The sequence below is a fragment of the Zonotrichia albicollis genome, chromosome 3 (assembly GCF_047830755.1).
Source record: "Zonotrichia albicollis isolate bZonAlb1 chromosome 3, bZonAlb1.hap1, whole genome shotgun sequence".
NCBI classification, from domain to species: Eukaryota; Metazoa; Chordata; class Aves; order Passeriformes; family Passerellidae; genus Zonotrichia; species Zonotrichia albicollis.
Window position 1 is genome coordinate 91,925,813 of NC_133821.1, and position 13,948 is coordinate 91,939,760.

The 13,948-nt window shown below is 41.8% G+C and overlaps 1 protein-coding gene across 1 annotated transcript; it reads left to right on the forward strand.

Annotated features, from left to right (window-relative positions):
• Positions 1–864: 864 nt before the first annotated feature.
• CMPK2 (cytidine/uridine monophosphate kinase 2) lies at positions 865–10,374 on the forward strand. The gene is made up of 5 exons (XM_074538128.1): positions 865–1,097; positions 1,415–1,529; positions 2,342–2,543; positions 3,722–3,955; positions 6,970–10,374. The coding sequence occupies exons 1-5, from the start codon at positions 1,002–1,004 to the stop codon at positions 7,088–7,090; spliced, it is 768 nt and encodes a 255-aa protein (XP_074394229.1). The 5' UTR covers positions 865–1,001; the 3' UTR covers positions 7,091–10,374.
• The last annotated feature ends 3,574 nt before the right edge of the window (positions 10,375–13,948 follow it).

The window sequence follows — 13,948 nt, forward strand, 5'->3', positions numbered from 1 at the left end:
GGGCAGTTTCCAACTAGTACAGATGATCTGCAGCTGGTACTGCCTCCCAGCTGCTCCCCTCTCCCTGCAGTTACACTAAGTAAAAGGTATTTGTGCAGGCATTTGAGATGACCAGAGGAAGACAGGTTTCCAAGGATTTTCTTGCAGAGTCTATTAGTTCAAAAAACTTGTCAGAAGTTTAACTTTAGATATCTCTAAGTGGCAGTTCTCCAACTATTGTAAACAAGAAGTTTTCTAAAGAGATGCAGGTTCTCCAACATTTTAAGTTACATCTTCTGAAAACTCAAAAACTACATTTTAGGCAATGTTACTCATAGCAGCTGTCACAATACTAAGACTGTGCTATTGCTATTTGAAAGCTGAAATTGGCCATTGCAAAATTGCTTGGAAAATGACAACAGGCTTCTGAAAGTCCAGTTTACTCCCAAAATTACTTGTGCCTGTTGATCTTGATATCAAGGCACTGAATTACCAAATAATGGGGTCAAGTTACTGATATGCCTGGCAGCCCAGTGTTGCTTGGGCACTGCAACTCAACAAAGCAGTTCAGTTTGGGTTAGGACTTGTTTGTCATTTTGGGCCAGTGGAGCATATTTTGCACGTCTAATTTTTTTAATTTTTTTTTTTTTTTAGAAGATCGCCAGGATTCAGCCACGGGAACCCGTGGGAATGTGACGGATCCCGAGGCTGGGACCTTACATCCCGTGATTGCTGCCGCCCATTCCCCGCGGGAGCGAGTCCGTTCAACCCGGTGCCAGCGACGCGGGGCGGGGAAGGCAGAAGGGCGTTCCGAGGAGCTGCCCCTTGCTCCGAGGAGCTGCTCCCTGCGGACCGGCGCTTTCCCGGCCGGCCGGGCCAGTTTCGTTTCCCGTTGGCTCCTCCTCCGCCTCCGCCCGCCCCCTTCGCTGTGCCGCTGATGCGGATCGCCGCTCCCGGCGCCCGGCTTGCTGCTCGCTGCTCCCGGCTCTCTGCTCCCGGCTCCCGGCTCGCTGCTCCCGGCGATGCTGGGGCGCTGCGCCCCGGGCTCCCCGGGCCCCCGGTCCGCGGTGCGCGCCCTGCCGCCCTCTGCCAGCGCCCTCCGCCAGCGCCTGCGCCAGGTCAGCACCGCGGGCGCGCAGCCCGCGTTTGGCGCTCCAGAGCCGTGGGGCGGGAGGGTGCCGGGGGAACGGGGGAGGGCAGGTTCTGACCAGGTGTAAGGAAGAAGTTTTTTACGGTGAGCGTGGTGAAACACTGGCATAGGTTGCCCAGAGAGGTGATGGATGTTCCACCACTTGAAACATTCCAGGCGAGGCTGGACAGGGCTCTGAGAGACCTGATCTAGTTTAGGATGATCCAGTGCACTGCATGGGGGTTGGACTAGATGGTCTTTACAGGTCCCTTCCGAGCCAACACAGGCTGTGATCTCTCCTTGCAGTGTGCAGAACGGATCCCAGAGGCTGAGGCAGTACTCGACCTGCTGGAGAAATGCCCAGAGCACCAAAAAAAGGGATCTTTTCCCGTCATAGTTTTTGAGGGCCTGGATGCCACAGGTAAGAGCAACATCTGGTTGAAGAATCACAGGATGAGAAATTGTTGAAAGGAGCAACTGCTATGTTTTTTATTAGACATCAGGCTTTAAAATAAAATTTAAAAAATCTCAGAAACCTGTGACAGATATGGAATTAATAATTACAAATGCCAATCTGTCTCCTCTTACTTGTAAAAGATTAGTGTATGCTAATTTGCATTCAGTAGTTTACTCCTTACCTTTGCAAATGAAAGAATACAGAGTGGAATATTGAAAATTAAATTTCTTGTGTAGATGATGAAACATACTTTAACTGGAGAGTTTTCAAATAAATGAACTAAACTAGTGGTAGTCTGGGGAGCTGCCAGCAGTTTGTCTAAGAGAGAAATATTACTTACTTCTGGCTAACTTTGTTTTCTGACTTGTCAGTTAAAGAGAACTGAAAATCCTCCTATAAAGAAGGAACTGGATGACCAGCATGGCAACATTCACATAAATTGCAGCTGGGAAAATGTTATAAATGAACAGATAGGGAAATTGCTATGAATATATAGAGAAATTGCCATGCACCTAATGCATTTAAGGAAATGAAAACTGAAAGCTGGCTAAAGGAAGGGCTGGAAGGCCCAGAGATCAGGAAGAGGAGTAATAATTCCTGCAACCAGACTCAGAATCATTTTCCACTGGAAACCTTATGACAAGATGCTCGGGTTACATATTCAGATGTCAGAACCTGTATTCCACATGAACAGACAGGAGTGTTTTTCAGTTTTTAAACTCAGGTGTATCTGGTAAATAATATAATTAATGTTTCCTTCTGTAAATGAAATGCAGGCAAAACCACAGTGACCCAGGCTGTTAAGGACACCCTGAATGGCATCCTGCTGCGGTCCCCACCACCCTGCATCAGCCAGTGGAGGACTGTATTTGATGATGAGAGTACACCCATTAAAAGAGCATTTTATGCTGCAGGCAACTACATTCTGGCTTCAGAGATAGCAAAAGCATCCACTCAGGCACCTGTGATCATAGACAGGTTTGTGTATTTAAGAAGCCCTCTTATATCAGTGCCATCATACAGTTGTTCTTGCAGTGTTGCAAGCAGTCAGTGATTGTCTCGGTGTTTCTTCAGGGGTTTTGTTTTGGTTTTTTTTGTAGTTTTTCAGGGTTGTTTTTGGAAGCACTCTGCAGAGAGTCAGATAAATATTATATCTTTTAAAGAGTAACATTTATGATAACAGTAAAATAGGGAACTTCAATCAGTGTAATACTAATAACTAGCTTTAGGAAACATGAAAATTGTTACATCTTCAGTTAGGAATAGTGAAGGCACAGACTGTGCATCCTGAGCTAAACCGGGTTTTGTGACAAACCAGAGGAGACTGTGGGCTGCTGGTCATGGCTGTCTCTCAGATGTGTCTCAGATATGGGTGGATTGGAATGACTGAGTGTTTGAGTGTTAGGTAAACTTACTCTTTGTGAATTTAAACACAGAGATATACTTCCTACTTTTTTGGGTTTGTGTTATTTATGGTTTTCACTAACTGTGTAGGCAGCTTACAGTATTACTGTTCATAAAAAAGTCTAGATGTACATTGAACCCTCTAGCTTATTTCAGTAGGTGTTACTGTAACCTCCTGCTACAAAACACACACAGACACATATGCACACATACCTTATTTGCATGTGAGTGCTGTTTTCAACCAGCCCCAAATCCACTGAAATCTATCAAACACAGTAGTAGTAGCCTTGTAGTAGGGACAATATTGAATGCAAGTGAAATTAGTAGCATTAGTAATGCCTGTTCATTTGCATGTTTGTGAAGACTGCATGTTCTCTACCAAATCTATTGCATTAAGTGGGATGGGAATTACAAAAAAGGGGACTTAGACTAAAGGATTTTGAGATATATTGTAACTCTTCTTTGACCTGTCTCAATATTACAGGAGACTTTCTTTTGATAGGAGTATCTGAAGCAGTCTCTACATAATGTTTTAATTAATAGTTCACATTAACTCTGAATAGTGCACTGACTATTATCATTTAGAAATAATGGATAGCACAGAATTGTTATTTGGATTTCCCTTCAAAGCCATGGTGTCACCTATCTCATCAGTATTGACTTTTGTTATAATGCCAACTGTCTTCTATATTACTGAAGAATTAATGTTTTCTTTAAAATTTCTCTCCCTCCATTTTGTGTTTTCCTGACAGATACTGGCACAGCACAGCTGCCTATGCAATTGCCACTGAAACAAGTGGGGAAGTCCAGGATCTTCCACCAGCTCAAGATGAGGTGTATCAGTGGCCTGAAGATCTGCTTAAACCTGATCTTGTGCTTCTCCTGACTGTTGACCCTGAAGAACGAGTCCGGAGACTTCAGCATCGGGGGCTGGAGAAAACAAAGGAGGAAGCTGAGTTGGAAGCTAACAGCTCTTTTCGCCAAAGGTAATTCCTTTAATGGGGAATAAGAGGCTGGAGGCAATCTTGGCCCCTCTGGGATCAATAACAAATATGCCTCCCATGTTACTGGGACAAGAATTTCCACAAGAATTTCCTTTGTATAAGCTTTTGTTAGGTTTTTGGTGGTTTTTTTTTTTTGAAAGAATGCATGGCTGTCAGGGAGGGTAAATTCTCTCACTTCTAACTGAAAGTGTTTGAAAGATGCAGATATATAATTTAATTGTAAAGGATCTTTGAGTTAAAATACTTCTATTTTGCTTTGCTACTTTTATTTTTACATCTTTCTTATTGAGGTTGTGAAGCAAATGGACTTAAGGGTTCCAGGACTGGGAGGCAAGAAGATGAAACACACAGCTTCCCCAGGAAATTCTGGAATTGATCTCCAGATTCAGAGAATAAAATTTAAACATCCTTTTGTAGATGTCTTTAGTTGTACAAAGTGTTCCAGGTGCCAGTATAGTCAATACAGTCAATGGAGCCTTCAAAGTGATTTATCTTACCACTTGTTTGGAGCTCAGTGATCTAAACTGAAGCCTTTCCATATGAGATGTGATGCAGAATCTGTGGACACTTCCTGGGCTAGGAACTGGAAGCTAAATAAGATAGTCCAGAGCATCTAAAGCAGTACTGGGTACATTAATTTAAGCAACTGAATGGCTTCCTAGGTATCCTGCTTCAGGGTGTGCTGAATTGCTGTCTAGGCTCTGTCAAATGTATTGATTAGATCATTTTTGTCTAAGGTGAAAACTCAAATACCCAGTGTTCATGTAGACACCTCAGCAGAGACACCTGAATATTGATTTCCATATCTACAAGCAAGGCTGAAATCTACCTTTAGGATTATAAATTTCTAGTGATAGTATACCTTAAAAATGTTGTAAAGTCAAAAGTGGCTTTACAAAGCGGAGACTTTGCCTGACAAATTCAACATTGGTGAATGGAGCAGAGCAACTGATGACATCTGCCTGGACTTCTGCAAAGTGTTTGACAGTGACATGACATGTGACAGTGACAGTAACATGCAAAGTGTTTGACGTGACATCCTCATCTTCAGATTTGAGAGACATGGATTTGCTCAATGGACCATTCAGTGAATGAAGAATTGGCTGGATGGCAGCACACACAGAGTTGTGGGCAATGGCATACTATCCACATGGGAACCAATGACAAGTGGTGTCCCCTGGGGTCGCTGCTGGGACTGATACTATTCAGCATCTTTTTGGTGGCATGGGCAGTGGAAGTGAGTGCACCCTCAGCAGCTTTGCTGACAAGACCAAGCTGTGTGGTGCAGTGGATATACTGGAGGGAAGGGATGCCATTTAGAGGAACCTGGACAGGCCTGAGGGGTGGGCCTGTGTAAACTTCATGAAATGCCACAAAGGGAAGTACAATGTCCTACACCTGCGTTGTGGTAATCCCAAGCACATCTACAGGTTGCATGGAGAAGTGATTGAGAGTGCCCTGCAAAGAAAGACTTGAGGGTGATGGTTGATGAAAAACTCATTATGAGCTGGCAATGTGCACTCACAGCCCAGAATGCCAACCGTGCCCTGGGCTGCATCTGTGCACCATGGTCAGCAGGTTGAAGGAGGGGATTCTCCTCCTATACATTGGTCTTGTGAAACCTCACCTGGAGTGCTGAGTCCAGTTTTGGTGTCCCCAACATAAGGAGGTCTGGAACTGTTGGGGCAAGCTCAGAGGAGGGTCACAAAATTGATAAGAGAACTGGAGCACCTCCTCTACAACGACAGCCTGAGAATGGGGAGGCTGTTCAGCCTGGAAAAGAGAAGGTTGGGTAGACACCTCATAGCAACCTTCCAGTATCTGAAGGGGCCTACAGGGAAACCAGAGAGGGACTTTTCATCAGGAACTGCAGAGGTAGAACAAGGAGTAATGGATACAGATGGAAAGAGGGGAAATTTAGGTTAGCTATTAGTAAGAAATTTTTAACTGTGACGATGCTAAGCTACTGAAACTGGTTGCCCAGAGATGCTGTTGATGCCCCAACTCTGTCAGTGTTCATAGTCAGGTTGGGTAAGGCCTTAAGCGACCTGGTCTGGTGGGAAGTATCCCGGACCATGGTAGGGGGACTGGGACTAAATGATTTTTAAGGCCCATTCCAGCCCCTTAACATTCTATGATTGTGATTGCCTAATTTTGACAGAAACTCTGTGTGGACACCCAGCTCACATAGTGGGACCTGCAGAGGGATGAGTTAGCTAGGGAATATACTGCCATTTAAGCATCTTTTACATTTTAATCCTGTTACTGCATATTCATGTCAAAAAGCTTTTAGTTATTTCTACCTGTTCATTTTGTCAATTTGAATATGAGAACATCCAGAATCTTCCTTGATTTTTCTTGTGACTTTTGTCCTGAATGGCATTATGGGAACATAGAGAATAATATTCACATCCCCATTCACACCCTCAAAGACACAATGTGGGAGGGTTCTGCATTATGCTTATGGCCTAAGTGAGGAGGTTTTCATCCTGTACTTTATCCTGTTATTAATCTGGTTAGTTGATCAGAGGAAGGGGTTGAATGATATGTCAACTCTGTAATCTAGTGAGTCAAAGCTGAGATCAGTCAATGAGCACAACTACACAATGCAATGGCATATAGTTCAGAGATACCTTAGCAGAAAATGGAAAAAATTAATTCAGGTGCTAGAAGCAAACTGTCCACTCTACTGCTGTACCAAACTGTATCCAGTGACAAGCTGTAAAGAAAGAAATACTTTATGCCATGTCTTGTTAATAGGGCTGGAGCTCTGGAGATCAATGTCGAGGAAACTGCATGGTTTGAGATTTACATTGTAATAGTTCCTAATGGTTTATTGCTCTTTGCTGGAGATTTCATTCTTAGCTTCATATTAGATTTTCTATCCTCTGTCTCTGCAGTGTAAGTGCTGTCTTCTGAGACTGATGACTTAATTTCATTTCATATCCCTGCATTTTGAAGTTTAATTTCTCTATTTTACTCTGTTTTGTTTTTAGAGTTGAGGAGTCATACAGAAGGATGGTGAATCCTGCATGCCAAGAGGTTGATGCCAGTCCCTCCAAAGAAGAGGTTCTCAAGACTGTTCTACAACTAATTAAGAAACACTGTGCTTTTTGAAAGCAACTTTTGTGTAGTAGCACTTAAAAGATACATTTTACTGCCCCACTGTTTTGGTACCTGCAAATGTACAGTGATTTGTTTTGTCCCACAGAAATACTGAATACGGTTTTATTCTGTCAGCAGTAATCTGTGCAGGTTATCTGTTTTGTGGTTGCTACTCTACTTTTCTGTATAAGGCAAAATACAGAAAAGTAGTACTCACATCATTCAGCATTCTTTGTAAAGAAACAGACATACTACAGTCATGCATGAAGTACCTCAGAATGCTTTCTGACACCAGGACATTTTGAGACCCTATCATATTGCATCTTCTTCACCAGGAGAACCTATTCCTCAATCCATTGTGTGCCAAAATTTGCTGCACTGCATTAGGAGCATTAGATGCCCAAGGAGAGGCTAAAATATCATAAGCACTAAAACCATAAAATGATTGTAACATTTAGGAACAGAAAGTCCAGTGCCCAGTGTTGAGGTTTTTTTTTGGTATAGAGGATGTGCAGCTGTTGATATGATGGGCATCGTGGAAAAAATGTGTTGTAAATGAGTGCCAGTAAACACCAAGGGCTCTAAGTAATAAAGTCCAAGCCTGTTTCTATATTCAAATGAAATATCTATGTATATGAATATTTTCAGAGGGAACCCAGACAATGCCAGCAAATGAGAAACAGAGACCTGAAGAGAACCCGAAACTAAAAACTTATAAATGATCACTAAAATATTTTTTACAAAACTTTTTTTTATCCTATTAGTATTTATTAATGAGAACTAATATTCTTTTGAGAGAATGTGAAATGAAAAACCACAGAGATTCTGAGCAATGGGAATGATTGTAACTTTTGAGTTAAGCTTTTCTTTCTTATGTGGGTGTTCAAACAGGTTGAATGTGAACGCAGAGACTTCAGGTCTGCATCAAGACTTCAGGTCTGCAAAAGCTTATTTTTATGCACATTAGTTGAACTCCTAAGTGTAAAACTAAACATATGGATAAGCCTTTGTGAGGTCAGAAATAAACCCGCAGTTCCAGAAAAAAATCTTAAAATGTAAATTTGATTTAAAACACTTTTACTTACTTTCCTTTCTTTACTTACTTTCCTTCCTTCCTAAAACACTTTACTTACTTTTTTTTAAGCAAGTGCAATTATCAATGAATCTATCTTCTAAATAATAATATACTCAGTACTGTAGTTCCTATGTCCAGTCTGTATATACAAGGTGATAGAAAGAAAAACTTCTAAAAAATACATTTTATTCATGCACTGTTTAATGGTTTTGAGTATGCCATTAATATATTATATAAGTTATACATTCTATAAATGTATAAATTCTAGAAATGGATGCTGTTTTGTTTTGTATATTATTTGTATTTCAGCAGCCTTTGGATTTGCCATACATGCAGACTGAAAATGCATACTTGTAGATGCTCCAATTATTTTAGAAATTATAAAGTATTCAGGTACTCAGTCCTGGACAGAGGAAATTCTTATATTAAAGACACTAACGCATATGAATGATCAGAGTGCAAATATGTGCCTGTCCAAAATATTGTGTAGCCTTAGATTGTCCAGGTAAAAGATCACTCATCCTGAGAAACTCCACTTGCCCTTTCTCCTTATGCACACTTGCACATGAACCAGACTTTCTGGGTTTTGATGCTGGGTTCTTAGAAGTTTAGGTTCATATTTGAAGTGGTGCAATAATTACATATATCTGCAAAAATTCACATCAGATATTATCAATTGCACACATGCAGAATATATTCATAGTCTAAATTTTTCTATAACCCAAAGCTACTGATGCAGGCTCAGAGAACAGCAAAGCAAGGTAGACAAAACAAATATTCCCTTTCTCAAATCTTTCTTAGAATTAAAGGTCTGCAAGTAGCTCTGTGCCACCTGCAGTATGTTAATGTGCAGAACCAGTCCCATGCTTCCCATTTCTGTGGCATTTCTGCCAGATTTTTGTCCACAGTGTCTAAAAAGACTGCACTTTATTTATATTTAGGACAAATCACAGAATCAAAAAAAAAAAAAAAAAGGCTTAGGTTAGAAAGGACCTTAAGGATTATCTATTTCCAAACCCCCTGCTGTGGGCTGGGATACCACCCACTAGATCAGGTTTCTCAGGGGCCCATTAAATCTGAACTTGGATACATCCAGGGATGAGGCATCCTCAACTTCTCTGGGCAACTTGTTTCAGTACCTCAACAGTCTCACAGGAAAGAATTTATTCCAATTATCTAATCTAAATCTCCCCTCTTTTAGGTTAAAATTATTTTGCCTTTTCCTGCCACTATCTCCCCATGTGAAAAGTCACTCTCCCTCTTGTTTATAAGACCCTTTTAGATACTGGAAGGCTGTTTTAAGGTCTCCCCAAAGCATTCCCTTCTCCAGGCTGAACAGCCCCAGCTCTCTCAGCCTGCCTTTGTAGGAGAAGTGCTCCAGACCTCTGATCTCATTTGTGGTCTCCTCTGGGCCCACAGAGATGTTCAAATGTGAGGTTTATCAATAACTTGGCACACAGGCAGGTCTGGGAGCAGGTATATACAAATTACCATCCTGCACCCAGCAAGAGCATCACCTGGATTAGAAACAGACAGAAGTTTTGCTGGACAGTTTGATGGCCACAAGAGGTCAGGATTTTAATGTTTCATTGTTTGAAAGACCGGTAATCTCCCAGGTATTTCCACGCAGATTCAGAAGTCAGTTCCTTGGAATGTAAATGTTTTTCTGCAGCCTTGGAGGGTGCTTGCTGTGTAAGATACCCTGTATAAGGGAGGTTCAGCCATGACAGCACTGGCCCGTGGCCACCAGCCCCTGCCAGGCAGTCCTGGGTCAGCCAGAGAGCATCCCTGCTTACCTGCAGCCAGCCCATGCTGGACACCAGGAGTCTGCTAGTAACAGAGAAGGGCTGCTCTCTGTCAGTCACCCTCAGGGCAGGAAACATGCCAAAGCCTGTTTCATTTATTACTATTACTGCATTTATTACTATTACTATTAGTAATTTAATAATTTATTGATTTTCTAGCTTTAGAATATGGTCCTGCAAAGACTCTGATGCTACAGTCCTCAAATCTGGGGAATTAGGCCAGTAAATAACACAAACAGAAACTGAATCTCAAGCTGTGATATTATTCTGTTCAATTCAGTGAATTCATCCCTTACTGTACAATAAATGCAATTTGTAAAATTCAGCTGTTTCTTGAAGGACAAAAAAATATTTTTGTTGTTGTCAGATTAAGCTTTGTATACTTTTTAGATTATTAAAAATTGAGTTTTAATGAATTGTTCAAGAAATTCTATTTTTATTATTTTATTTATTCTATATTGTGCATTTTATTTCATAAAACACACCATAGTATTTAAAGCATCTGCATTCTCATTTTCAATTTCATTTGCTTCATTTTTTTTTTGGTCTGGAGGGGAATAGATGCTAAAATAAAATGGTATTCAGTTGTCTAAACATAGACATCCACAGCAGTTAGTCTCCCTGAGGTATCTGAGATGTCTGTGTGGGGCTGCCAGATATGACACGAGACATTTGGCTGAGCTGTTGATCTGCAGAGTGGCAGCTGGAGGCCTGCAGGGATACCATATGGTGCCTAAAATGGCACTATTCACCCATTTAAACAGTGAGAGGGACAGAAAGCAGCAGTGCAGCCTCTTTGGGTTGAGTCTACATTAGCAGGTGGCCTGGAACAAGTAGGGATGATCTGTAGCACAGAGGAGCTGGCACAGGGGAGCAGTGTGTGCCCTCTGTGTATTTCAGAGGTTTATTTTAGACCAGCTCTAATCTGGTCACATTGACTGGCCTCATGTTAGCAGCTGTAGTGCAGTAAGTGCACTCATACACCAGATTTTTTTGTGCATCGTTGTCTGGATGGAGTCCAGTTGAAGATGCCAGGCCTGTTTCAGCAGGTGAAGCAAAGCATGGTAAGGAGGGGTGGTCAGGAGGAAAGCTGCCACAGCACTTTCCTGGTCCAAGCTGAAGTGCTAATGTGGATGTATTGTGTACAAGAGATGTAGAAGCAACATAGATATCTGGGAAAGGTTTCCTTGGAGCCACAACAGACTTTGGGGCCAGTTTCATCACTGTCCTAACTGAGGGCTAAGCTGGAACATGCTACAGTTCCTTTTGGTCCGTGTTCCTGGGCTGCCTGCCAGATATAACCTATGGACAGGCACAAATAGAGAATTTTGGTGCATGTTTGACCCCATCCTGCTATAGCATGAGGTGTAGCCATGGGCTCACCCAGTGTACCAGTAGTGAGTGCTGCTGTCAGTCTGGGAGGTGAGAAAGCTACTTGCAAGCAAATACCAAACTTCAGGACTGAAATGTAAGGCAGGTGTTTAGCCATTCCCCTCCCAAAAATAAGATTGCAAGACAATTTCCCCAAAGTCAGATGCTAGGAGGTCACAGGCAGGTTCTCTCAGAAGGCATTAAATATTTACCTCCACTACAGTTACAGTTTCAAACTCATGATTTTTACCATTATTTTCTGTAGAGTTACCATGCAGTTTTATATACAAACTGATATTTTATCAAGTAGGACTTCACTAGCACCTGGAACTAGCACATGGAATCTAGAGAGGCCAGTTCTTTGCTAGATTTTCTTCACTTTACTGTGCCTTTAGCATTAGCAGCATTAGCACAGCTTCTAAAAATTTGTCTAAAACTGTGCATGGTGCTTCTGCTATCAATTCCTGCCTTGTCAGAGGCAGGAGAGTCAGGGCACTCAATGGGACTTTCATGGAAGGAAAAATGTCTCTCAAAGTTCATGATAAACAAAGCCCCAAGGAGTTTTTATTTTTATTTTCCTTTTTTCTTTTTCCTGCTTGTTCAGTCCCAGTTACCGTATTTCATTAATTCGAATAGTTGAAGAAACTTTTAAGTTGTTGCTGCAGGGGGCTGCACTGACTTTGATCTTTTAAACAGAAAGCTTTGTTCAATAAAATTAAATCAGCTCTTTTGTAAAGACAAAGATCATCACCTTCTGGCTTAATTTAACTAAACAGATGTAGGGTTTATGTAAATATGCAGTCAGTGCAATTTTATGAAATAAAAGCTAGAATACTTTGCCATTAGCGTAAAAATGCATTTTGTGTTACCAGCTGGCCAGTCATGACCTTTTTTTCAGCCATAAAGACAGTGCATGTGGTGTACTCCAAAGCAGGGGAGATATGATGAAAAATGCTATGTCTGCAACCTCATTGCTTATGAAAATACCCAGACAGAAAAGCTGCACTTTAAGCATGTGGCAAGTACAGAATGAATTCCAGCAGAGTAATTTACTTTTCCTGCTGCTCTCCCCCTCACTGGAGCCAGCTACACTGGTGAAAGCTTAGTGCAGGCTGCAGAATTGCTGGGGCTTTCAGTGTTATTTCATGAAAGACGTTGTTAGCAAGTAGGCGCTGCTTTCCCTGAGAAGGCAGAAGACACAATTTTGCAGATGTTTCAGACCACATCCCACAACTGTAAATCTTCTGAGCCAGTGCTTGGGCTTTTGTTGGTGATACAAATGCTACACCTTGAGTACTGTGCTCGAGAGACCCTCACTACAAGAAAGGCATTGAGGTGCCAGAGGGTGATCAAAGAAGAGCAACAAAGCTGGTGAAGGGTTCAGACCACAAATCCTGTGGGGAGTGGTTGAGGGAGCTGAGGGCATTTAGCCTGGAGAAAAGGAGGCTTGGTGGATATCTTGTCACTATGTACAACTACCAGAGAGGAGGTTGTAGTGAGGTGGGGGCTGGTCGTTTCTCCCAGATAATAAAGCAACAGGACAAGAGAAAATGCCTTAAAGTTGTGCAAGGAAAGGTTTAGATTTGATATCAGAAAAAAATTCTTAATGGAAAGGTTTGTCCAGCATTGTAACAGGCTGCTCAGGGAAGTGGTGGCCATCCCTGGGGGTACTTAAAAATTGTGTAGATGGGATATTTGGTGGTGGGCTTGGCAGTGCTGGGTTAACAGCTGGACTCAACGATCTTAGAGGGCTTTTCCAACCTAAACAATCCTATGATTCTATGATTCTTTGACCATTTCTGAGTAAGTCCTCCTTGACTCTGGTGTTGGTCAGACTTGGAGAAGGTTGGAGTGATGCACCAGGTTAAGGAAGGAGCCTCATCTGCTGATGGAAGCAGATTTCATACTATTGATCCTCAGACAATATTGTGCTGCTGCAGTCTCTGAAGTTTGGTCTGTATCCAGCTGCACATATTCCTTGTTCCCAGCCAGCAAATTTTTGGGGTGAATATTCCAGTTGAGGATTGCAGTTACCAGAAACTGTGTTAGGTTGGCAAAAATATCTCTGCACTAATATTTTAATTTGAAAAATCCATTCACTCTACAACAATATTTTACTAAAGTTGATTACCTAAGTGTCAAACAAGCTATACAGACATTTCTTTGTAATGTAGTTTATGTATCATATTTATGTACTATGCATGTGTATTGCCCAAACAATATGGGTTTTGCTCTGCTTTTCCAATTTCCACATGAGATTTATTTGGTAAATGGAACATAGGTTATTTTAGTAAAGGAAGAGTACTTACAGTTAGCTTTTATTTAGCAGTTCACAGCTTCTGAACTGCTGTCAGGTTGAACTGTAATGTTTAAGATCAGAAGCCTCAAAGTCGGTGTGACTCTGCTTCCCCATGGCAGTGCAGCTCAGCTCCAAGCAGCATTCCCATATGACTCTGGTAACACAGCAAAGAGTTCAGCTCTAGAGTTCATCTACTTTAGAATTACAGCTGCCTCCTCAGAGGATGCATCATCTGTGCAACAACTGCTCTCAAAGTACCATGAAAAGCCTCTCCTTTTTCTGAGTGGGAGTTTCACTGAGAAGACAGCTCTGAAATGATC